The sequence below is a fragment of the Geotrypetes seraphini genome, chromosome 4 (assembly GCF_902459505.1).
Source record: "Geotrypetes seraphini chromosome 4, aGeoSer1.1, whole genome shotgun sequence".
Taxonomy (NCBI): Eukaryota; Metazoa; Chordata; class Amphibia; order Gymnophiona; family Dermophiidae; genus Geotrypetes; species Geotrypetes seraphini.
Window position 1 is genome coordinate 131,749,853 of NC_047087.1, and position 26,140 is coordinate 131,775,992.

The 26,140-nt window shown below is 45.0% G+C and overlaps 1 protein-coding gene across 2 annotated transcripts in view; it reads right to left on the reverse strand.

Moving 5' to 3' along the window:
• Positions 1 to 26,140, reverse strand: part of PRDM15 (PR/SET domain 15) — a 354,917-nt gene that overhangs the window by 129,813 nt on the left and 198,964 nt on the right. For both annotated transcript variants that reach the window (XM_033942187.1, XM_033942188.1), the window contains 2 exons: positions 10,240 to 10,334; positions 5,753 to 5,884 (listed from right to left, as the gene is read on the reverse strand). In XM_033942187.1, the coding sequence (XP_033798078.1) occupies positions 5,753 to 5,884; positions 10,240 to 10,334 (227 nt within the window). The remainder of the gene's footprint in view (positions 1 to 5,752; positions 5,885 to 10,239; positions 10,335 to 26,140) is intronic.

The window sequence follows — 26,140 nt, forward strand, 5'->3', positions numbered from 1 at the left end:
CACTGGTCAGAATTTTCTAAACAGATCTTCCAATGTTGGCCAGTGGGTTCAACCACTTCTTCAGAGCAACAAGATTGATCCTATAACAGATCATTAAAAATACTCTTATCTACATGCAACTTTAGCACTTAAATCATAAAATAATCATACCATATTACTCACGGTTCTGTGACAATTTCTTGTAGGATGGATGGAAGTCTTTATGCTTGCGATGCTCGATTGGGTAGTGCTGTTATAAATCTGCTCACTTATGTCAGGTTGAGCTGATTCAAGCTTTGCTCACCCGGATTCTGTGGCTTTTTCCTCCATATCCCTACATTATTTTGACTATTAGCGTTTATATTTACAGGTAAGAGTGTTTTTTTTCTGAAGTAGCAGTTGCATTTGGCAGCCATAATGGCCCATGTGGAGAGCACCAAGCATGTGTGTTGTGGAAGCAGGCAAAGTCAAATGAGGGAGTACTCCTCTTGAGGCACCTATCTTCTCAGTCTAGATTTCAGGGGCAGCCCAGCAAAGAAATAACCTTCCACAGGGCAAACTGATCTTGCTAGGGCTTGGTGCTGTTTAGGTTCATGGTTCTCCTTCTGCAGATGCAAAATGAACTGTGGGACTCTGTGGAGGCAGTTGGTGGTGCCGTTAATATTCTCCAAGGTAACAGGTCCTTGAAGCAGTTGTTCAGGTGATTATCAGTTATGCTCAATGTTTCTAGGAAATGTTTTTACCACGATTTCTGCTTTTACTTCACAAAGTCTTTTTGCTTAAACCCTCTTAGAAACCACTGGAGGAGAATAATTTGTATTTGCCTGCTTAGTTATCGTCACTTTCTCCTTGAGTTTTAGAAATGATTCTCTTTCTCAATACCCTGGATCCTTTCCACCAGTCATGTTCCTAGCTGGAGGGGGTGATCCAATAGTTTTTCCATCTTTTTTTGCATAGAAAATCTTCTAGGACATTGTAGGAATTGTGATTGCTCAAGCTCAAGATGCTCCAAAATCAGGCAATCCTATTTTAGAAGGATCATGTAGACATTCTAAAGCATTTCCAATTACATATTCATGAAACTATTCAAATGCTAGTTTCAAAAGAATGGGATACCTCTGCATTTAGGTTCAAAGTAGGTAGAGATAACCCTTTGCTTCTCGAGATGAAGTTGAGACATCCCAAAGTGAATGCCTTAGTGACAGCGGTCACCAAAAAAAACTATGATTCCCGTGGAAGGAGGAACGAGGTTCTACCTTTTAGGATGTGCAGCGCCACAAGCAAGTGTTGATATTTCAGCTTTGAGTTTCTAAGCAATGATTTGCAGTGAGTACGTTTCTAGTGCTTCCCTTGTATGGATGCAATAAGAGAGTAGTGGATCCTCTGAGCAATGATGTAAAGGAATTTGTGGAGGTTTCTCATCTGGAGAAATGCAAGACCTACGTTGCTGATGCCCTTTATGGTTTGAGAAGGGCTTCAGTATGAGTGATGCTTATAATGGTTTCTACAAGGTGTCTGGTTAGGTTTTGTAACGTCAGCCAATATAGCATCCAAAATCCATCTCAGTAAGTTTCCTTTCAGGGAAAGACTTTTTTCAGAGAAGACTTAGAATTTAGGGATATCCTAGACCTCAGAGGGTCCCAAGGATAAGGCATGCTCTTTGATGCCAATCTCATCAACTTCAAGATATCAGGATTCTAGAAGTTACTCATCTGGAAGATATAGTTCTTGACAGCAATCGAGATTCCATTGAGGCAGGTTTCCTTTCATGGAAATAAGAAAAGAACCCTTCAAAGAGTCTTTTCATCAGGTAATTTCCTTTCTTCAGAATGAAGAGTTACAGGTCCACTCCTCACAGGATCAAGTAGAAGAAAGACTTTCTTTATTCCGGGAAAATGGACCTGATCACATCAGACCAGTGAGTCTTGGATTTGATAAGTCACAGATACAAGCTGGATTTGCATGCCTTCTTTCAGACTGCTTTCTAACATCCCCTTGCAAAGCTCTGACCAAGATAGCAGCTACCCAAGATACTCTTCAAAAGCTCCCAAGCCTTAGAGAGGTAGTTCCAGTGAAACAGGAACAAAGCAATATTCCATTTATTTTCTTTCTCCAAAGAAAGAAGGCACTTTCCATTCAATCTAAGACCTCAAAAATCTAAATTGAACTTTCAAGGGGAAACATTTCAGAATAGAGATGCTAAGGTCTACAATTGCAGCTGTTCATCTAGGATACTTCTCGACTTCCTTAGATCTTGCAGAAGCAGCCTCCAAAGCTACTACTGCATGCTGGTTTTGGGAAATGACAGTTTTAATGTACATCTTGACAGGAAAGCAACCACATTTGGGAATTACACTAGTAGGGTCTACCTTGTGGGTAGATGCCGATGCACTAGTGATTCTAGAGATATGTAAAGCGACAACTTGGTTCTCACTACACACTCTTGGCAAGCATTACCAGGCTGGATCTTATGTCAAGAGATAATGCAGTGTTTGAGGAAAGATTTTTTTAGTCCCACTCTTTTTGAGGATTGCTTTACTACATCCCACAGGTCCTGGACTAGACTGGTAAAGATGCTAAGGAAAGAGACCAGAATTAGTTCCATATATTCAGTACCAGGCCATATCAGGGCACCAGCACTGAATATCTAAGGCTAATTCGTTATGTGCTAGTAGCTGGAAGCATTCACTTGTGTTGAGTCTACTTGTGACCAGGGAGCACCCCTAATCATTTTGAAAAGTTGGCTCCTATGAGGACTGTTATTTATGCAGTCTTCTTTGGTCACTTTGCTATATAGGCACCAGCACTGAATACTGCAGGTACCCATAAAGCTGCTATCTCCTCGCTGACTCTGCCCTCAGAAAACCCCTCTCTAGCCCAAAAATGATTGGTCAGAGCCAAAATTTGGTGGAATCACCTAGTTAGTGCTGTTGAATACATCATTTAGGCAATCAGTAGCCTATTCTGCCCACTTAAAACTGTTTTCAAATGGATTAAGCTTTACCTGACAATTTTCTTTCCTTTAGTCCTACCAGACCAGTCCAGATTCCCATCCAGAATGTAACTTGTTGGTATGTTACCATGTGCTTGAAACGTCCATGGATATGTTCCACAATGAGTTATATAAGTTTCTTCCCATATTTCAGAGTTCTGTTATAGTTAATTAGTTTTGAAAACTTTCATGCTACTACGTACATTGATGCTAACTTGGAATATCAGATAAAGCTGCCATCTCCTGTTCCCCAATGCTTTGCCATGCGAAATACTGATCACTTGAGGCTGCACAGAGCCCACAAGTCTTTAGTCTTGTTTAGTCTGTCTCCATCTGGTTGTGTACTGGTCTGGTAAGACTAAAGGAAAGAAAATTATCTGGTAAGACATAATTTCTCCTTTTCCATTATAATAACTAATGCTTTGCTTAGTAAAAAAACAAAAAACAAATAGCTCATGATGATTGTCAAGCATGGTGATGAAAGTTTAATGGTGTGGGGCTGACCAGGCTCTGGAGGGCTTACATCATTGATGGAACCAAAAATTCTGCTCTATATTAGAAAATTCTAGAGAAGAATGTTAGGACATCCATGTGAGCTGAAAGAGGGTTATATGCAGCAAGACAATGATTCTAATCATTCGAGTAAATCTACTATAGAATGGTTGAAGAGGAGAAGAATTTGTAAATACCCAACTTAACTTGTATAGCACATATTCATTAGGGGTGGCAGGCATACACTAGGGCAGAACATGGATGGGGCTTCCTCTGCAAGAGTAACTAATTATGTGCACCCCTGATGCCTATAATGCTTGAATTTAATGGCAGCATTATGGCTAGTGTTAAGTGTGAGTGTCTAAATATTAGGCATGCCAATATTGGTATATGCTAGTGTTCTATAACAGAACTTAAGAACATTGGTTATGTTATAGAATAGGCTCCTACCCCTGGAGTGTCTAAATAGGGGTACCCAGTTATACAATTGCCTCCCTAAATTATGTATATAATACTATAGTGTATACATGTACTTTCACAATCTAGGCATGAGCAGTTACACCAGTTCTAACGTTAGATGCTTAAATTTTGTGTGCCAAGTGAGAATTCTATAATAGCAATTAAGCATGTAATTGCCGTTATAGAATGCTAACAAGTCAGCATTTACACACCAACATTTAGGTATCACCACTTAAGCAATGTCTAAGGCACCTGTAAATTCACATGCCTTAATGAGGCATTTTGAACGTATAACTGACAGTATTCTAGAATAGTCAATATCTATAACCTGTCTATGTCCCTCCCATGTGATATCTCCTCCACCCACATTGTGCAATTACACGCCAGACAATTGTGTGTGCACTTTATAGAACAGGGTCAAAACTCATATGCACAACTGCAAATTAGTGCCAATTAGCGTTAGTTAAGGCCAATTATTGACAGTTATTACCAATGAAGGGCCACATTACACACGTAAGTGGTACTATTCTATAACTATGTGCGCAATTGCACAGGTAACTTTGCACATCACTTATAGAATTAGAGGGTTAGTGCATTGACATGTGTAAACACCATGCTAGCCTTCTAAAATGATCTCCTTGGTACAGCAGAAGCTCAGCTAACCGGGTCTCTTATCAAACCGGCAAAAAAATCAACAGTGGAAAAAAAATGTCCCTTGAAGCACCAGTGGCTGTAATCCTGAGCCGCAAACCCACCTCCCTCCCTCAATCCCCGAAGAACTACAAGCTGTGGCAGTCCTGAGCTGTGAACCCCATCTCCCTCCAAACCGGAAGCACCAGCACGGCAGTGCCCTGAGCCGCAAATTTCCCCCTTCATCCCTCAAGAGCCCAAGCCCCGACGCAGCTGAGAGAAGAAAACCTCCCTCCTGCCCCAAAGCACCAGCATGGCAATGGTCCTGAGTTGAAAAGCCCTCTTTCCTCCCTGAAGCCCCATAGTGGCAGAAGTAGGTGGCAGTCCTGAACCGTGAACCCCCTCCCTCCCTCACTTAGCTGAAGCATAGTGGGTCAGCAGGAGGCAGCCTCAAAACAGGCTGCTTGTGGCCAGTCTCAGCAGGGCCTATCCTCTGACATGCCACTTCTGACACATCAGAGGAAAGGCCCTGCCAGGGCTGGCTGCGAGCAGCCTGTTTTGAGGCTGCCTCCTGTTGACCAGCTGCGCTTAGGGTAATGAAGGGAGAGAAGGAGGTGGTGAGCAGCTCAGGACCACTGCCTGCTTCTGCCATTTCGGGATTTGAGGGAGGGATGAGGACTTTGCAGCTCAAGATCGATGCTGCGCTAATGCTTCTGTGCGGGAGGGGTGGGGGTCGGGAATTGAGACTGTGTTAAACAAGGTTTCTAAAACACTCTCAATTAACCAGAAAAACAAATTATCTGGAATCCACCAATCCCCATGGGTGCCAGATAGCTGAGATTCGACTGTATTTTAGAAAAAAGACAAATGTACAGCTAGTAAGATAGATGGACAAAAGCAGCTGGGGATGATTTTTGAGGTGAGAAATAATCTAGTTGTAGAGCTACTAACTCTGCACCCTGAGGTTATGGGATAGATCCCAGCATTGCTCCTTGTGGCCCTGGCCAAGTCACTTAATCCTCCATTGCCCAGGCACAAAATAAGCACCTGTATATATGTAAACACTTTGAATGTGTAATCACAAAAAGGTGGTATACAAGTCTCATCCCCTTTCCCTTATTATAGGAAGCTACTATTCTCTTTCCTTTATCAGGAAGCCCTTTATACACGCGCAGCTGTAAAACATTAATCTGAGGATACCTTGAAGTGAACATGGATGTGATCTCTCAACACGTCAACTCGGAAGAACTTGCGGCCACAGATCTCGCATGTGTACTTCTTATCACCATGTGTTAGGAAGTGCTTGTTCATATTACTCCTGCAGGAAAACATCTGCCCATGGCAACATGAAAAGTTACATAGAAGAACATTAGCACACAACTCTCTTCTTGTCCTTAGGGATCCTCCCAAACATCACACCCTAAGGAGACACATAAGAACTGATTTGAGATAAATTATTCTGACCCCAATATTGAAGGATCCAAAGTGAAAATTAGATTAAGTTTCAAACTATAGACCAGTGGCATCTATACCATTTTTTATAAAGATATTTAGATAAGTTTAATATTTTACATTCTTCACAATCTGAGTTTTGAGCGAGCTATAAGTACAGAGAATCTTATGAACAATGATGGATAATATAAGATCTCAAGTATCAAGGGGGAATAGAATTTTGATCTCACAGTTTGACCTTTCCAGCACTTTTAATCTGGTTGATCATGTATTATTATTAAGATTTTAAGATTAAATTGGAATTATGGGGAATGTTGTAACATGGTTTCAGGGTTTTTTGTCCAGATCATATAAAGTTAGGATGTACTCAATGCTGTTGGGAAGCTGGCAGCCAGCATAAGGGGTCCCTCCAGGATCCCCATTGGTACCTTCACTCTTTAATGTATTTTGACATCTTTTAGGTTTTGAATTAGAGAAGTCTAATTATTCTACATTCATATATGCTGATAATATTATGATACTGCTACCTTTTTCAGATAATATAGATCAAGTAAGGAGAGATGTAAATCATTATATGAATATATTAGATTAGTGGATTGTTGAATTTCAATTAAAATTAAATAAAGAAAAAACTAAATTGTTAATAGCAGATCCTCCCATTATTTCTTATCAGGATAACCTTTGGTCAATTGATAACATAAATTACCCAGTAAATACAGCAATTAATATTTTGGGTGTACATTTTGATAGTAATTTATCAGTTTATTGATAAAAAAAAATCTTTTGGGTTGTTCTGGAAGTTGAGGAGAATTAGAAAGGACTTTCATCAACATCATTTTTGACTATTAGTAACATAAATTACCCAGTAAATACAGCAATTAATATTTTGGGTGTACATTTTGATAGTAATTTATCAGTTTATTGATAAAAAAAAATCTTTTGGGTTGTTCTGGAAGTTGAGGAGAATTAGAAAGGACTTTCATCAACATCATTTTTGACTATTAGTTCAATCTTTATTTTTGTCAATGATTGATTATTGTAACATGATTTATTTGGATTGCCCAAAATCTATTTTATGTAAATTGCAAACGCTACAAAATACTGCAATTCGGTTGATTTTTGGATTGAAAAAAAGGAGATAGAATTACACCATATTTGATGAAGCCCCATTGGCTTCCAGTAGAAGCCAGAATACGGTTTAATTGTTTTTGTATGATGATTAAAATATCTCAAGGAGAAGCACTATTTCAGTCTACTTTTCCTTGTCAAGTTTCTGTATTATGTATTACATTATTGTTAACCAAGTCGAGCTCCTCTTGGTTGATGACTTGGTCTATAAACCTAAGTTTTAGTTTAGTTTAGTTTTTATGTCTCTCTTGCCATGCTATTCTAAAGTAGGATTGCATGGCTTAAGACAGAATTCTCCATTTTGATTTCCAGAGGATAGAAGAATAAAGGACACCAGATTGTTTACTTTAAAGCTGCTTATCAAGCTGTAAAATTTTGGAAAAAATTTACCAGACCATATGACTTCAGAGAATAACTATAAAAATTTTAAGGCTTTGAAAACTTATTTGTTTAATACACATGTGTTAAATGAGAAGTATATTCAATGTTGATTTTAAGATTGTAATTCTGGACATTGTCTCCATTTCATATTAATGTTAAACCACAATGAACTTTATTGATGAATATATTTTTTGCTGTTTCATAGAGTCCTTTTTTTCATTTCAAAATTATTTACAAAGCTTTTGGAGACAAGAAAACCTACAAAAGCCACCAAAGAAAGATGAGGTTCTTACCTTGATAATCTTTTTTCTTATAGAAGTGTCTAGTGATCCTGAATGCTACGGTTTTGCATTTAAACACACAAGTTGCTTGCAGAAGGCTGTCAATCATCTTTTGAACTCCACCTTCTTCTCAGAGAGCTGCATCTGCCCCCTCAGTTTGTACAAAAGCACTTTAATGACAGACATAACCAGTTTGTATAAAAGCACTGTAATGACAAGACATAACCAGAAAGAGGGAAATGGGGAAACATCCATGACATTACAATTCTTTTCTGCTCTGTAACAAACATATCCAATAACATTAAAATAATTAAGTAACTGATCAAAACAGATAGAAAAACTATGTGCAATCTTATATAGAGATTTTAGCTACTCACATTTCCTGCTATGAAGCAGAGGCATAAACCAGACTATACATTCTTGAGTGTTTTCCTTTCTTTTTTTTTAATTCTCTCAGTTCATCTAAGAGGCAGAATGTTCATTTGAGAGACAGAGAATTCTCCAAATTCAGACTGATCTCAAGGCAGAAGGCAGGTGAAACCCACTGACAGAGCGGGGCTTCAGAACCACTAGACACATCTACAAGAAAGAAGATTATTGAGGTAAGAACCTAATCTTTCTTTCTAGTGTGAAGTGTCTAGTGGTCCTGAACTAGGGACGTACCAAAGCAATCCCTAGAGTCTAGGGTGGGCCCGCTGAGCCTGCCTTCAAAACGGAGGACCCAAAGTTGTGTTTTTCCTGGCTGCTATGTCCACCCTATAAAACCTGGTAAAGGTATGAGTAGTAGCTTACCGCAGCCCACATATGGAGCGGAAATGCCAATTTTAATCCATCTGGAAATCGAAGCTTTAGACACCAGCTTCCCTTTCTTGGCATGACAGGTCAGAACAAAAAGATGATCCGATACAGGAAACTCATTGGTAACTTTGAAGTGCCAGAGAAGCACTCACTTGAGATTCAGCAAATGTAACACTTTATCCTTTTTCTTACACTCCATAGGGTGAAAAGCAGGCAAATGGCCTTCCTGACTGACATGGAAGGCCGAGACTACTTTTGGTAAGAAGGACGAAACCATGGGCAAGGAGAGCCCTGCTTCCATATACCTAATGAATGGCTCCCTGCACGACAGAGCTTGTAACTTGAAAATATGTTTCGCCGACATAATTGCCACCAGAAATACAACAATACAATACATTTATTTATATACCACAAATACCTCAACGAAGTTCATTGCAGTTTATTTATTTATTTCAGTTTTATATGCAGCTCAACTGATCGAGGGGGGGAATATACCCCTGGCGCGATCAGCTGAGCTGGCTGTGACAGGGGGCCCCCAGCACCCACCTCCAAAACCTTGCACTGCAAAGTGGGGAGGACCATGCAGCCAGCCCACTGTTTATACTGGCCAACGCTGGGAAAGAGCCAAACAGCCTGCACTCAAGCTCCTGATAAATCAGGGATGCGAGCAGCTATGCAAGAAACGGCCTGAGCTCAAAAAATACAAAAGCAGGCTAGCTAGCTAGGTGAGTCTACTTCTTCTCCCAGGCAGATGTCCCAACAAGTGGGAACCTCTGGACACAGAGCCTCCGACCAAACACAGAAAAAAATACCCCCAAATAATAAAACCGGAGAGAAGAATAGAACACTTCTGAGCAACTTGCTTGCAGGAAAAATTGAAGGGGCAGGAGCAGTTCCCTTGGAAGGAGACAGAGTTCAACAGATGATTGATAGCATTCTGCAAGCAATTTGCAGGTTTAGTTGTAAAACCCTAGCGTTCAGGATCACTAGACACACTGCATTAATTTCTTATAGATAAAGCTCAGCTCAGTGATGTCCTGTGCAGACCGAAATTTAATTCTAAGAATTGGCTTCCACTTCCCAAAACAAGTAAAATCTTAGCCTTCACATAACAGTGATACCTGCTGGCTGAATATAGGGTATACACTTATAAGGTTCAAGAAGCAGCTCTGGTGGATGATTTCTGGCCAACAACCATCACTATGATGGCTGTCATAAAAATTAGGCTCATGGAAATATAGACCCCAGTGGAGACCAGCTGCAATAATTGTTCAGCTGAGCTGAAAGTTCATGAAGCAGGACAAAACCAACAGATTAATGAAAAAAAAGATGAGAATACCTCACAAGCACTAGCAAGAGAAGAAAGGAGAGGCAACAGTGCAAAGAAGTCTTATAGGTTCCATTCAGGCTCAATTGTCTCTTCTAACTTCTTGCCTATTACATTTCATTTTGCAAATGGAAGAGTTTTTCTGCTCAAACTTTCAGTCTGTCTTTCCCTTTGCTTCCTGTTCTAAGTTCCTGTTTCATAGTAACTTGAAAGTAAGGAGGGGACGAATGTGAAAGCAAAGAAAAGTAGAAAAGAGAAGAAAAAGAAAGAAGGGAAAAAAGGAAAGGTGTGAGTGTATGTCAGTCCCCTGCACAGCATACCTTTCCACACACAGAACATGATGAAGGCTCCTTTTTATAGCGGATCAGGCTTTCTCCAGTGCTCGGTATTTCTTCCCGTTTCACACGTTTTACTCCTTCAATGCCATAAGAAAATAAGAAAAAAATCAAAATTCAACACTATAACTCAAGAACTTCCTGCCTTCAAATCGTTTTTAGTCTATGATCCTTGAAGACATGGCCATAGCACAAGCCAGCATATTCAATGTAGTGTAGAATCAAGTGACAAAAAGGGTGGGGCTCTGCTCTAAGAGAGGGCCCTCTGCCCTCACTCCCTATGACTTATAGTGGTGGCCACATTACTCTATGTATACCAGACAGATGCCTCTTCTCACATTTTAATAATAATCCTCATTCTCTAAATTACACCTGTCCAGGAAACTCTACCTACACAAGGCCCAAGTCACTATTCTCACCTACCATCTACTTCTCAGGAGCCCACATACAGGCTTAATGCCCCCATTCTCACCTTCTATCCACCCCTCAGGAGTTCAGATATAGGCGTAAAGGTTTCAGGTTTATTTAAAAATTTGATATACCGCCTTATTAAAAATTCAAAGTGGTTTTACATAATATAAAAACAGAATATAATAAAAATGTACATTAAAAACAAATTACAAACAATGCTACAAACAATTAAACACACATAAACTTACCAATACAAGGTGGAGAAGGGCAGAAATACAATTTGTATAAAGAGAGAGGGGAAGAGGGATCAAGACAAAAGGAAGGGGAACAAAGTATAAAAAGTCTAGAATTATGTAAAATAAGCTAAAATGATTAAAAGATGACAAGGAACAGATTTCCATTATCATCCTTAAAAGCCCTTACTCTCACCTTCAACCTCACCTCAGGATTCTAGATACAGGCTCAGACATCTACTCTGAGTTTACACCTGGATTCTGGATTTATTTACTCACCTTTCCAAATCTGAGCTCAAGGTGAATTACAAATTAGGTATTGTAGATATTTCCCTACCTCGGTGGACTTACTGTATATATACTGGCCTGAGATTTTTACCAGCATTACCTAGACCACAGGTGTCAAACTCAAGGTCCGCCTGGCAGTTTTATGCAGCCCGCAGTGCGAAGCGATGTTTTCATTGCCTCCCCTGGTGTTATCTTCTGGTTGGCTCCCTCCTCCTCACTGCCGCAGTGTGCACAAGGCGGCAGCTGCGGCCCCTACATGTGCCTGCGTCTGAACCGGAAACCTTCTCTCTAATGTCGCAATGTCAGATGGAATGCTTTCAGATGAGGCGCGGGACACATAAAGAGCTACTGTCCATGGCTTTGTGCACACTGCGGAAGTGCGGAGGAGGGAGCTGGCCAGAAGATAACACCGCGGGTGGCAATAAAACGCTGTATTGCACCATGGGCTGCATAAAACAGCCAGGCGGGAGCCGGCCAGAAGGTAAGACACCCGCCTGAGGGAGGCACCTAGCTGAGGCACAGCATGGAGGGAGGGAAACAATAACTCCCAAGTCTCTTTCCTGGGCAATCTCTCCAAGTTGTGCCCCAGACAAGTACCGCCCCTGTATTCGTGCATGAGATTTTTGTTACCTATATGCATCACTTTACACTTATCCACGTTGAACCTCATCTGCCATGTTGATGCCCATTCCTTGAGCCTGATTATGTCACATTGCAGATCTTCGCAATCCCCCTGTGTCTTCACTACTCTGAAGAACTTCGTATTGTTCGCAAATTTAATCACCTCACTCGTTGTACCAATGTCCAGGTCATTTATAAATATGTTGAAGAGCACGGGTCCAAGCACTGAGCCCTACGGCACCCTCTGGTGACGCTCTTCCAGTCCGAGTATTGTCCATTTACCCCCACTCTCTGTTTCCTATGCTCCAGCCAGTTTTTAATCTACGTGAGTATTTCACCATCGATTCCATGGCTTGCAATTTTCCGAAGTAGTCGTTCATGCGGAACCTTGTCAAACGCCTTGTCAAATCCAGATATACAATGTCGACCTGGTCGTCCTTGTCTATCTGTCTGTTTACTCCCTCAAAGAAGTGCAGCAAGTTCGTCAAACACAATCTGCCTTTGCTAAAATTGTGCTGACTGGTCCTCATCAGCCCATGTCCATCAAGGTGATCAATGATGCAGTCCTTTATCAGCGACTCTACCATCTTTCCCGGTACCGAGGTCAGACTCACCGGTCTGTAGTTTCCCGGACCTCCCCTCAAACCTTTCTTGAAGATCGGCGTAACATTCGCCACCTTACAGTCTTCCGGAATCTTTCTCGATTTGATAGACAAATTGGCTATTAGTTGAAGCAGTTCAGCTATGGTCCCTTTCAGTTCCATGATGACCCTCAGATGGATGCCATCTGGTCCTGGTGATTTATCGCTCTTAAGCCTATCAATCTGCCTACACACCTCTTCTAGACTGACCGTCAATCCTGTCAGCTTTCTGTCTTCATTTCCAGCATATAGCCTGATGGATTCCGGTATGCTGTTTAAATCATCTTCGGTAAATAAAGATGCAAAAAATGTGTTCAGTTTGTCAGCGATTACTTTCTCCTCCTTCAGCTCTCCCTTTATTCCATGGTCATCCAACAGTCCCACCGCTTCCTTCGTGGGTCGTTTCCCCTTAATATATTGAAAGAACGGCTTGAAGTTCTTCGCCTCCTTGGCTATTTTTTCCTCGTATTTTCTTTTGGCCCCTCTTACCGTCTTAAGGCACCTGCATTGATGTTGTTTGTGCTTGTTTCAGTTTTCATCCGTTTTTGACCTTTTCCATTCCTTAAATGAGCCACGCAGGTTCTTTGTTCTTTTTCTTCTTTGATCCCTTGTTGATACGCAGTATATATAGATTTTACGCCTCGGTGACTGTGTCCTTAAAAAGGGACCAAGCTTGTTCCAGCATTTTTAGAGTGCTTCTTCCCTACCATGAGTCTCATCCCTTCGTAATTCCCTTTTCGGAAGTTCAGTGCCGTGGCTGTCATTTTGGACTGATGTTTCTCCCCCATGTCCAGATCGAAGCGGATCATATTGTGATTGCTGTTTCCCAGCATCCCTTCTACTTCTACATCTTGTGCTGGTCCTTGTAGGCCATTTAGAATTAAGTCCAGAATTGCATTTCCTCTAGTGTTTTCTTTGACAAGTTGTTCCAGAAAGTAATTGCCTACAACATCCAAGAACTTGGTCTCTCTAATGCAGCCGGAGGTGCCTAGGTTCCAGTCTATTCCCGGATAGTTGAAGTCACCCATGATAACTGTGTTGCCTCCCTTGCAGTTGCGTTTAATCGCGTCCGTCATTTCTCCGTAAATTTCTTCAGACTGCCCTGGGGGTTGGTAGTAGATGCCGATCTTCGTTTCCAGGCCATTTGTTCCCGGAATTTTGACTCATAGAGACTCTAACTTATCCGTCAGTTGTGGTGTGCTCTCTACAGTAGATTCAATTCCCTCTTTGACGTATATGGCAATGCCCCCACCTTTTTGAGCCACTCTGTCTCTGTGGTATAGTTTGTATCCCAGTAGCACAGTGTCCCAGATGTTTTCCTCAGTCTACCATGTTTCCGTTATGCCTATGATGTCAACGTTATCTTTTTGTACCAAAGTCTCTAATTCACCCGTCTTATTTCTAAGGCTCCTTGCGTTCGTGTACATACACTTTAGTTTGCGACCTGTTCCTTTCTTGCATTTCCTTCCCTCTTATGTCCTTTTCGATCTGTCTTGCCTGTGATCCGGTGAGTCTTTCCCTCTATCTTCTTGCATGGTATCCTCCAGGTATAGCGGTTCCCGAACCATCGACTCTCTCTCTCGGTCGACTGTCGGCTTTCCCCTTCTTCCTAGTTTAAAAATTTCTCAACTTCTCTCTTGATGTTGCTTGCAAGTAGCCTCGTTCCGTCTCTGCTGAGGTGGAGTCCGTCCTTCCTGTGTAGCTTGCTCTTCCCCCAGAACGCCGTCTAGTTGCGCACGAAGTGGAATCCTTCTTCCTTACACCAGCGCCGCATCCATGCGTTGACTGCTTGCAGCTCCATCTGCCTCTTCTCATCAGCCCTGGGTACCAGCAGGATCTCTGAGAATGATATCCTCTACGTTCTAGTCTTCAGCATCCTTCCTAGCATCCGGAACTGGTCCTTCAGTACTTCCCTGTTGTAGTTCCTGTTGCTCATGTTGTTCGTCCCCACATGGATCTCCACCGCTGTATCTTCTTCTTCCATACTGTCGATGATCCTGTATTATGGTAGGAATGAATGTTAAGAAGCATACAGTGTGCTTTGTGTAGTTTAATTTTGTGGTTAACCATTATGTGTTGTTAATAAGGTTATATTGTGTGTGTATACATGAAAAATGAATGGAAAAACTGTTGTTACAATTAGTGCTAATATGGGAGCGGGGTCTGGGGTGGAGACTGGGTGGGGTCTGGCCCGCAACTTAGCCTGTATTTTGGATTTCGCCCCCTTAATGTGATTGAGTTTGACATCCCTGATCTAGACAGTGCTGGTGAAAATTCCTCTAACTGCCTGAACACTATCCAGATAGGGTGGAGAGAAGGTGGAACAGCCAGCTTTACAAATGATAGTTATATTTATTCACTACAGGGGGTAATTTGATAAAAACATTTTCATGCATGTGACAGTATACTCATGTATAATGCCTTTTATGAAATTATTCTACACATACTTTTATGCAACTGGGCTATAGGCATGATCTGGAGCAGAGCTTGGACACAGTACCTGTGGAATCACGGTTTTATTGTTTATAAAATACACTCATGTGTACTTTACAAGTGAATGTTTACACTTCCTCCTAAGATGACAAATATAGGCGGCTTAATTTTAGCAATAATTTTAGCTTTTTATATAAGACACACAAACATCTATGGATAATTTTATAACAGGTCATCTAAGTTGGAAGGGTAAGCAAGCATCTGTGTTTTCATGTACAGCACTGTGTATATCTAGTAGCACTACAGAAATGATGATTAGTAGTAGCTTATTTTACAAAGACACATAGGCACCTGTATGTCTTTATAAAATTACCACGAAAGGCTGCAAAAATCGCAATGAAGCCACAGAAATTTATGTCTGCTCAGGAGCAGAGGTAAATGTTCATCCATATTTCAAAAAATAAAGATGTAAGCCGTGGCTCTGTCTGCCCTCTGTCCAGAAACACTCCCATGCCTATGAGTAAAAATATACATCTTCTTGTCACTGTGGGGGATAATTCTGTAACATGGTGCCTTGATAAAGAATCACAATAAAGGGTGCTTAACACCGATTCTATAATGGCTTCTGGGCATACCTGAGCCACTACTAGCATAAAGCCATTTTGAAGCACCAGGTCAATGGCTGGCTTAAGTTGGCATGCCTAAATGCACCAAGTGACGTGCGTAAAGCACAGTTACTTACTGTAACAGGTGTTATCCAGGGACAACAGGCAGATATTCTCCTACATGGGTGACGTCACTGACGGAGCCCCGGTATGGACACTTGAAAAGTGAATCGCAACTTTAAGTTTAGAAAGTTCGCAATCAGCCCACACCGCGCATGCACGAGTGCCTTCCCACTTCACGTAGGAACGTGGTCCCTCAGTTAAGATAAGCCAGCTAAGAAGCAAACCAGGGGAGATTGGAGGGTTGTGAGAATATCTGCCTGCTGTCCCTGGATAACACCTGTTACGGTAAGTAACTGTGCTTTTCCCAGGATAAGCAGGCAGCCTATTCTCACACAAGGGTGACCTCCAAGCTAACTAGAATGGGATGGCGGGAAAGTTGGCCTCAAGGAAAATAAATTTTGCAAAACAGATTGGCTGAGGTGCCCATCCCGTCTTGAGAAAGTTTCTAGACAGTAATGTGAAGTGAAGGTATAAACTGAGGACCAGGTGGCAGCTTTACAAATTTCTTCAATAGGAGAAGATCGAAGGAAAGCTACAGAAGCTGCCATAACTCGGACCTTGTGAGCTGCGACACGACTCTCCAGATGCAGTCCAGTCTGAGCATAACAGATCTAGATACAGGCCGCTAACCAGTTGGAAATCGTTCTCTTGAAAACAGGATGCCCCAATTTGTTAGGATCAAATGAGATGAACAGTTGGGGAGATGTTCTATAAAGCAATGTTACTTACCGTAACAGTTGTTATCCAGGGACAGCAGGCAGCTATTCTCACTAGTGGGTGATGTCATCCGACAGAGCCCCGATACGGACATCTTGCAAGCATGTCTTGCTTGAAGAAACTCAGAAGTTTCGAGATGCCCGCACCGCGCATGCGCCAGTGCCTTCCCGCCCGATGCTCCGGGCGTGTCTCCTCAGTTCAGGTAGCTAGCAGAGAAGCCAACCCAGGGGAGGTGGGTGGGACGTGAGAATAGCTGCCTGCTGTCCCTGGATAACAACTGTTACGGTAAGTAACATTGCTTTATCCCAGGACAAGCAGGCAGGTATTCTCACTAGTGGGTGACCTCCAAGCTAACCTCAATGGGATGGTGGGAGAGTTGGCAACTTAGGAGAATAAATTTTGTAACACTGTTTGGCCAAACTGTCCATCCCTTCTGGAGAAAGTATCCAGACAATAATGAGAGGTGAATGTATGAACCGAGGACCAAGTGGCAGCCTTACAAATCTCCTCAATCGGTGTCGATCTGAGGAAGGCTACAGAGGCTGCCATTGCTCTGACCTTATGGGCTGTGACCTTACAGGGAAGGGGTAATCCAGCCTGGGCATAGCAGAAAGAGATACAAGCCGCCATCCAGTTGGAGATGGTGTGCTTCGATACAGGTCGTCCCAACTTGTTTGGATCAAAGGAGACGAAAAGTTGAATAGCAGTTCTGTGTGGTTTGGTGCGATCCAAGTAAAAAGCCAAAGCACGTTTACAGTCCAGAGTGTGAAGAGCTGATTCTCCAGGATGAGAATGAGGCTTTGGAAAGAACACTGGAAGCACAATGGATTGGTTGAGGTGAAATTCAGAGACCACTTTAGGCAGGAATTTCAGGTGAGTGCGGAGGACCACCTTGTCATGATGGAATACTATGAAAGGTGGGTCCGCCACCAAGGCCTGAAGCTCACTGACCCTGTGAGCAGATGTGAGGGCCACCAGAAAAACCACTTTCCAAGTGAGAAACTTTAGTGGAGCCTTGCTCAGAGGCTCAAAAGGAGGTTTCATAAGCTGAGAAAGGACAACATTTAGATCCCAAACCACAGGAGGCGGTTTGAGAGGAGGATTGACATGAAAAAGTCCTTTCATAAATCTGGAAACCACAGGATGAGAGGAGAGAGGTTTCCCTTGTAGAGGCTGATGGAAAGCCGCAATAGCACTCAGGTGGACTCGTATAGATGTCGACTTGAGACCAGACTGAGACAGATGTAAAAGATAGTCCAAAACAGAGGATAGGGAGGCTCGCTGAGGCTCCTTAGAATTGGAAATACACCATGAAGAAAATCTAGTCCATTTGTGGGAGTAGCATTGACGAGTAGCAGGCTTCCTGGAAGCCTCCAAGACATCCCTCACCGCCTGGGAAAACTGGTGCGGAGTTACGTTGAGAGGAACCAAGCTGTCAGGTGGAGAGACTGCAGGTTGGGATGAAGCAGATGCTGAGTAAGCAGTGAAGGAAACACTGGAAGTAGGCACGGTTCCCTGCTGCTGAGTTGAAGTAGAAGGGAGAACCAAGGTTGCCTGGGCCACCAAGGAGCTATCAGAATCATGGTGGCATGGTCGGACTTCAGCTTGACCAGTCTTTTGAATGAGAGGGAATGGCGGAAACGCATACAGAAAGCGATTCCCCCAATCCAGCAGAAAAGCATCTGCCTCGAGGCGATGAGGAGCGTAGATCCTGGAGCAAAACTGAGGCAGCTTGAAATTGTGGGGAGCCGCAAAGAGGTCTATCTGAGGCGTTCCCCACTGAGCAAAGATCTGATGAAGGGGCTTGGAGTGGAGTGTCCATTCATGAGGCTGGAGAAGACGACTCAGTTTGTCTGCCAAGACATTGTCCTTCCCCTTGTAGACAGCTTTGAGGAAGGTGTTGTGGCGAACCGCCCAATCCCAGACTCTGAGAGCTTCCTGGCAGAGGGAGGCCAAGCCCATGCCCCCTTGCTTGTTGACATAATACATGGCGACCTGATTGTCGGTGCGAATGAGGACCACCATGTCGTGAAGCAAATGTTGAAAAGCTTGAAGAGCATTGAAGATGGCTCTGAGCTCCAGAAGATTGATTTGATGGAGTTGGTCCGCACAGGTCCAGAATCCCTGAGTGCGAAGCCCATCCAGATGCGCTCCCAGGCATAGGTCGAGGAATCGGTAGTGAGAACCTTCTGATGAGGAGGAGTGTGAAACAGCAAACCTCTGGATAGATTCGAAGAGGTCATCCACCAAAGTAGAGACTGCCGAAGAGCAGGAGTGACTATGATGTGTCGAGTCAACAGGTCTGACACTTGAGTCCATTGAGAAGCTAGGGTCCACTGAGGAATTCTGAGATGGAGCCTGGCAAAGGGCGTCACATGAACTGTAGAGGCCATGTGGCCCAGGAGGACCATGATGTGTCTCGCTGAGATGGACTGGCGAGAAGATACAGACTGGCAGAGACGAAGAAGAGCATCCATGCGCTGAGGAGGAAGGAATGCTCGAAGCTGGATGGTGTCCAGTACCGCCCCGATGAAGGGAAGGGACTGGGTAGGCTGCAGATGAGATTTGGGAAAATTGATCTCGAAGCCAAGGCTCTGCAGGAAGCAGATCGTGGTCAAGGTCGCCGAAATGACCCTTGGAGCTGACGGGGCCTTGATGAGCCAGTCGTCGAGGTATGGAAATACCTGAAGACCCTTGTTCCGGAGTGCAGCAGCCACCACCACCAGACACTTCGTGAAGACTCTGGGAAACGAGGACAGGCCGAATGGAAGCACTCGATACTGCAGATGTAGATGTCCCACCCAAAATCTGAGGAACTTGCGGGAGGCCGGATGAATGGGAATGTGAGTGTAGGCCTCCTTGAGATCCAGAGAGCATAACCAGTCATTCTGCTCGAGGAGAGGGTAGAGAGAAGCTAGTGTCAGCATGCGAAACCTCTCCTTGACTAGGAATTTGTTGAGGGCCCTAAGGTCCAAAATGGGTCGCAGGTCGCCCGTCTTCTTCGGAACAAGGAAGTACCGGGAGTAAAACCCCTGGTTCAGTTGGTCCGTCGGGACCGGCTCCACGGCACGAAGCCGGAGCAAAGCCTGAGCTTCCTGGAGAAGAAGGGCGGTCTGAGTCAAGTTGGAAGGATACTCTCTTGGAGGGTGGTCCGGAGGGACCCGATGGAAATGAAGAGAGTATCCTTCCTTGATGATAGTAAGGACCCAGAGGTCGGTTGTTATGGCCTCCCAGCGATGATAAAAATGATGGAGGCGCCCTCCGATGGGAAAAACAGGGGGAGGCAGAACGAGGTTGGTTATGCCCTCGACGAGACTGTCAAAAAGGCTGAGTGGTCTTAGGGACAGCAGGCGATTGAGACTTAGGCTGACCCTTTTGGGGAGGCTGACGCTTCGCCGGTTGCCTCGCAGGAGGAGTTTGCCTCGGCTGATAACGCCTCTGATAAATCAACGGCGGACGAGAAGGTCGAGACTGCTGAGGCTTAGGCTTCGGCCGAAGGATAGATTGGAAGGACTTTTCGTGGTCAGACAACTTCTTCGTGACAGTCTCGATGGATTCGTCAAAAAGATCCGCCCCAGCACACAGGACGTTTGCCAGGCGGTCCTGAAGATTCGGGTCCATATCAATGGTCCGCAACCAGGCCAACCGGCGCATCGCCACCGAGCAGGCCGCCGCTCGGGCGGAGAGCTCGAACGCATCATAGACAGATTGCATTAACTGAAGCCGAAGTTGGGACAGCGAAGCAACCACTTCCTCAAACTCAAACCTAGCCTGGGATTCGATGTACGGTGTGAACTTCCGAAGCACAGGTAGAAAAAATTCCAAGTAGGCTGCAAAGTGGAAAGTGTAATTCAGGACTCGATACGCCATCATCGAATTCTGATAGATGCGGCGACCAAACTTATCCATGGTTCTGCCCTCGCGGCCCGGAGGCACTGAAGCATAGACCTGGCCAGGATGAGACCGCTTGAGCGAGGATTCGACCAGGAGGGACTGGTGAGAAAGCTGAGGACCCTCGAAGCCTTTATGATGCACCGTGCGGTACCGCGCATCCAATTTGCCAGGGACCACAGGGATAGAGTAAGGAGACTCGAAGCATCGCATGAAGGTCTGGTCGAGGAGCTTGTGCAGGGGAAGCCGCAAGGACTCTGCCGGAGGACGAGGCAAGTGCATGGTATCGAGGTACTCTTTGGAATATCGAGACCCAGCATCGAGAGTAATGTCCATGTCATCCGCCATCTGCCTGAGGAACGATGAAAAGGACAGTTGGTCTGCCGTCGCCGGTCTGCGAGACGGACTAGAAGAAGAAGAGGCTTCAGGCTCCAGAGAGGCCTGCGAGCAACAGGACGAGTAGAAAACCTCGGTGTCCTCGAACTCCGGGCCCGGAAGAGGAGACCCAGTCGAAGCTGCATACCCCAACCGAGGCAATTTCTTCTGAGGCGAAACGGTCGAGTGTCGAGAGGAATGCTTCGAAGAATGTCTGGATCGATGCCCCTCCCGATGCCTGGAAGGGGATCGAGCCCGTCTGTGAGAAACTGGGTCAGACGCCTCCAAGGAGCAGATTGGACTCGATGCCGTCGATCGCAGAGGCGGCAGAGTCGGCGCCTCCCCCGTCGCCGCCCAGGTTTGATAGGGGGTTCGGAAGAATTCGTCCTGCTTCCTGCTATGCCCAGGACTGGGTGGCCCCGAAGGTGGACGCCATACTGAGTCATGGGGCGGAGTAATCGGTTCCAAGGGAGGCAGGTCACTAAACGAGGCTTTTCTCGAGGGGATGGGCTCCAAGGGAGGCATATCACTAAGGGAGGCCCTCCTCGAGGGAATTGGTTCCAAAGGAGGTACAGCGCTAACGGAGGACCTCCTCGAGGACCCGGACACCGCTCGCCGCTCCTCCTCGCCGAGCAACGAGGTCGTGCGGCGAGGAGGAGGAGGAGGGGCGGTCCGCCCCTCAAAGCCGAAGCTGGAAGGTCACCCTGGATGGTGGCAATCAGCCGAGGCCCCATGGTCTGCATGAGCTCCACGAACTGAGCCTCCAGGATGGACCGCAACGAAGCCGATATGGAGGGATCCGCACCAAAAGGGGGCCCTTCCGCACGGTCTCCGCGCTCCTTGGGTGCTGCGTGCTTCTGCTTGCCAGTCTTCGGCACCTTTAGCACCACTGGTGGAACAGTCGGGGTCGATACCTGCTCCGAGGAGACGGATGAAGGCACCGGTGCCGACGTCGGGGCCGAAACCGGTGTGAACGATGCCGGCTTCAGGAGGCCCGAAGCAGCCGGGGAGGCAGAGGGCTTCGCCGAAGGAGTCGAAGCACCCGTCGATGTCGATGTCGAAGCTGCAGGATCCGATGAAGCTTCCATCTTGAACATGGACTCCCACAGCAGACAGCGACGCTTAAACGCTCTCGCCGTCGGAGTGGAGCAAGGCCGGCACGATTTCGGGAAGTGATCCGGTCCCAGACATTGTAAGCAGCGTCGATGAGGGTCCGTGAGCGAAATCGCGCGCTGGCACTTGCTACACTTTTTAAAACTGGTAATCGGCCGGGACATAGGACGGAAAAGCTCCGCCGCAAGGTCGAAGGCGCGGGGCCCCAGCCACGTGGCCGACCCGGTATCGGAAGGAAAATTTTATTTTTTTTTTAAAAAGAAATCAAAGAAAGAAATAAATGCACAGGAGAGCCAAAAGAACTCAACCCGCGGCAAAAAAGAAGGCAAAAAAGAGATACAACGGGCGCAAATTGAAGATAGACTTCTCAGCTCCGCGGAAGAAAAAGAACTGAGGAGACACGCCCGGAGCATCGGGCGGGAAGGCACTGGCGCATGCGCGGTGCAGGCATCTCGAAACTTCTGAGTTTCTTCAAGCAAGACATGCTTGCAAGATGTCCGTATCGGGGCTCTGTCAGATGACATCACCCACTAGTGAGAATATCTGCCTGCTTGTCCTGGGATAAAGCTTTGTCCTGTCGATATAATAGGCCAAAGCCCGTTTACAATCTAGAGTGTGCAATGCCGTTTCTCCTGCATGAGAATGAGGCTTAGGGAAAAAAACTGGAAGTACAATTGACTGATTGAGATGGAATTCCGTGACCATTTTCGGTAGAAACTTTGGATGTGTGCCGAGAACCATTTTATCATGGTGAAAAACTGTGAAGGGTGGGTCTGCCACCAACGCCTGCAACTCACTGACTCTTCTGGCAGAAGTGAGGGAGATAAGAAAAATAACTTTCCAGATAAGAAACTTTAGATGAGCTGTAGCCAGTGGTTCAAATGGTGGTTTCATCAACTTGGAAAGAACCACATTAAGGTCCCAGACTAGTGGAGGAGGTTTGAGAGGTTGTTTTACATTGCAAAGACCCTTCATGAATCTAGAGACCAAAGGATGAGCTGTGAGAGGTTTACCCTCGACTGGAACATGAAAAGCTGTAATAGCACTGAGGACTCTTAGAGAAGTTGACTTGAGCCCAGAGTCCGAGAGATGGAGCAAATAGTCGAAAACAAGATCAACTGATAAAGAAGTTGGATCGTGATGGTGATGATGATGAAGTAGACACCAGGAAGAAAACCGAGTCCACTTTTGTTGATAACAATGTTGAGTAGCCGGTTTCTTGGAGGTGTCGATAATAGTGCGAACAGGCTGAGAGATGTAATTCAGCTGAGTTCAGCCTGAGAGATACCAAGCTGTCAGGTGTAACAAGTGTAGGTTGGGATGAAAAAGAGCCCCTTGATTCTGTGTAAGCAGAGAAGGAAAAATTGTAAGAAGAATGGGCTCCCTGGTGCTGAGTTGAAGTAGAAGGGAGAACCAATGCTGTCTGGGCCACCGAGGAGCTATGAGGATCATGGTGGCTGATTTCTGTTTGAGTTTGAAAAGAGTTTTCAAGATGAGAGGAGTGGGAGGAAACGCATAGAGAAACATTTGCATCCAGTCCAGTAGAAGCGCATCTGCTTCCAGATGGTGGGGTGAGTAAAGTCTGGAGCAGAACTAGGGCAACTTGTGATTGTGGGGAGCTGCAAACAAGTCAACTTGAGTAGTGCCGCACTGTACAAAAATGGACTGGAGAACTGACGATCTGAGTGTCGTTTCTTGAGGCTGAAGAATTCTGCTGAGGTTGTCTGCCAAGGAATTCTGCTCACCTTGTATGTAGACTGCTCTCAGGAAAAGGTTGCGGGCCTTCGCCCAAAGCCAGATCTTCTGAGCTTTCTGACAAAGTGGAAGAGAGCCCGTGACTCCTTGCTTGTTTATGTAGTACATTGCTACTTGATTGTCTGTGCAAAGGAGGAGGACTTGATCACTCAGAAGATGTTGGAAAGCTTTCATTGCATAGTACATCGCTCTGAGCTCTAGCAAATTGATGTGAAATTTGCGTTCTTTGGAAGTCCAATGGCCCTGCGTTTGAAGACCGTTCAGGTGTACCACCTCCCCCCAGGCGTACGGGGAAGCATCCGTTGTGAACACCCGTTGATGAGGCGGTAGATGGAAAAGTAGACCTCTGGAGAGATTGCAGGAAATCATCCACCAGTGGAGTGACTGTAGAAGAGATGATACTACAGAGATATGCTGTGAAAGACGATCTGTTGCCTGAGACTACTGAGAAGTGAGGGCCCACTGAGGAGTGCGAAGATGTAGCCTTGCAAGTGGTATCACATGAACTGTGGAGGCCATGTGGCCTAGTAGAACCATCAGGCACCTCGCAGAGATTGATTAGAGATGAAACATCTGCTGGCATAGATAAAGTAGAGCGGTTAGGTGATCTTGAGGAAGAAACACCCTCATGAGAGTAGTATCGAGAATGGCTCCAATTAACTGAAGACGTTGATTCGGTTGCAGAGACAATTTGGAGAAACTGATCTCGAAGCCCAAAACTTGAAGGAAAGAGATGGTTTGAGTTGTTGCCAGTTCTACTTCCTAAGATGATGAAGCCTTATCAACCAGTCGTCCAGGTAAGGAAAAACCTGAAGACTGTGAGATCGGAGTGCTCCTGCTACCATAATCAAGCACTTCGTAAAGATCCTGGGTGAAGATGCCAGGCTGAACGGAAGTACTTTGTATTGGTAATGACGCTGATTCACTTGAAAGCGGAGGTATATTTTGAAAATCGGATGGATAGGTATGAGAGTATAGGCTTCCTTGAGATCCAGCGAGCATAGCCATTCGTTCTGATCAAGAGAGAGCATCCGGAATTTCTCCTTGACATTTGTTGAGGTTTCTGAGGTCCAGAATGGGCTACAGTCCTCCCTTCTTCTTTGGAACTAAGAAATAGCGGGAGTAGAATCCCTGGTTGAGTTGAGAGCTAGGAACTTCTTCGATGGCATTGAGAAGAAGCAGGGACTGAACCTCCTGGAGAAGAGAAGACTGTGCAGGGTTTGAAGCAGACTCTCTTGGTGGATGATTCGGAAGAAGGGTTTGGAAATGAAGAATGTAACCCTGACGAATGATGTTTAACACCCAGAGATCAGAGGTGATGAGCACCCAACGACTGATGTAAAGCTGAAAGCACCCCCCTATAGGCTGTGGCAGAGGATGGAAAATGTGAACTTTGGCTATGCTCATAAGGAACACATCGAAAAGGCTGCTGAGGTTTCTGTTGAGCAGCCGGTTGTGTTTGGGTGGTTGACGCTGCTGTTGCTGCTTCTGCCTTCTAGGTGGTGGAGAAGCAGGAGTTTTAGCAGCAAACCGACGTTGGTAAGTAGAAGCAAGCTTAAAAGTTCGAGGGGCCTGAGGTATCTTTTTTGGTTTCACCAACGTATCCCATCTGGTCTCATGGGCAGAGAGCTTCTGTGTGGCAGTGTCGGTAGAGTCACCAAAAAGCTCATCCCATCGACAGGAAGCATTGGCCAGACGGTCTTGGTGATTAATGTCCAGGTTGGAAACCCATAACCACGCAAGATGTAGGATAGCTACCGACACTGCTGCTGCCCAAGAAGTAAGCTCTAAAGTATCATAGGTGGACCTGACCATATACTTTCGGAGCTGGAAGGCACTGGAAACAAAGAGTCTGAAAGGACTTGGTCTTTCATGAAGGTATGTATTTGGTGAAGGATGAAAACTGTTTGATCAAATGTTTCAAATAGCATCGAATTTTGGTAGAGACGTCTACCAAATTTATCCATTGTTCGTCCCTCCCAGATGGGAGGAACGGCAGCATTAACACTAGCTCCAGAAGATTTTTAAAGAATAGATTCCACCACCAGTGATTCATGTGGTAATTGAGGCTTGTCAAAGCTGGGAAGAGGCTCCACCTTATAGAGAGATTCCAATATCTTAGGAGCAACAGGTATAGAAAGTGGAGTCTCTAAATTCTTGAAAAAAGTGTAGCTTAAGATGGCATGAAGAGGCAGCTTCAACATATCCTTAGGAGGTAATCTAAGGTTTCCAAATATTCTTAGAGTCCACTTGCAAAGAAATATCCAGAGCTTTACTCATCTGGCGGAGGAATTTGGAGAAAGAAATGTTTTCAGGAGAAGAAGCTCAAGTAGAAGAGCGATGTGAAGATGAATCTGATGAGTTCTCCTCGGTGGTAGATGATAGCACCGGATCAGAGTCACCAAACAGATCAGAATCCTTGATGGAGGAAGTATGTTGGATACGGTGTCGACAGCTCGGTGCGGAAGGTTCAATATGTTTGACTTGTGTGAAACCTTCCCTGACTGTGCCGGAGTAGGCTCCCGAGACATCTGGGTGGAGTGGGTGCTATGTCTTGCTCGACTCCCGTGCCAAGGACTTCCGTACCGAGGGAGTATCGGTACCAGGTGTGGTCGGTGTTGTGGTCAACTCAGACTGGACCGGCACTGGGAGAGTCGGCATCGACAGCTGCGCAAGCTGA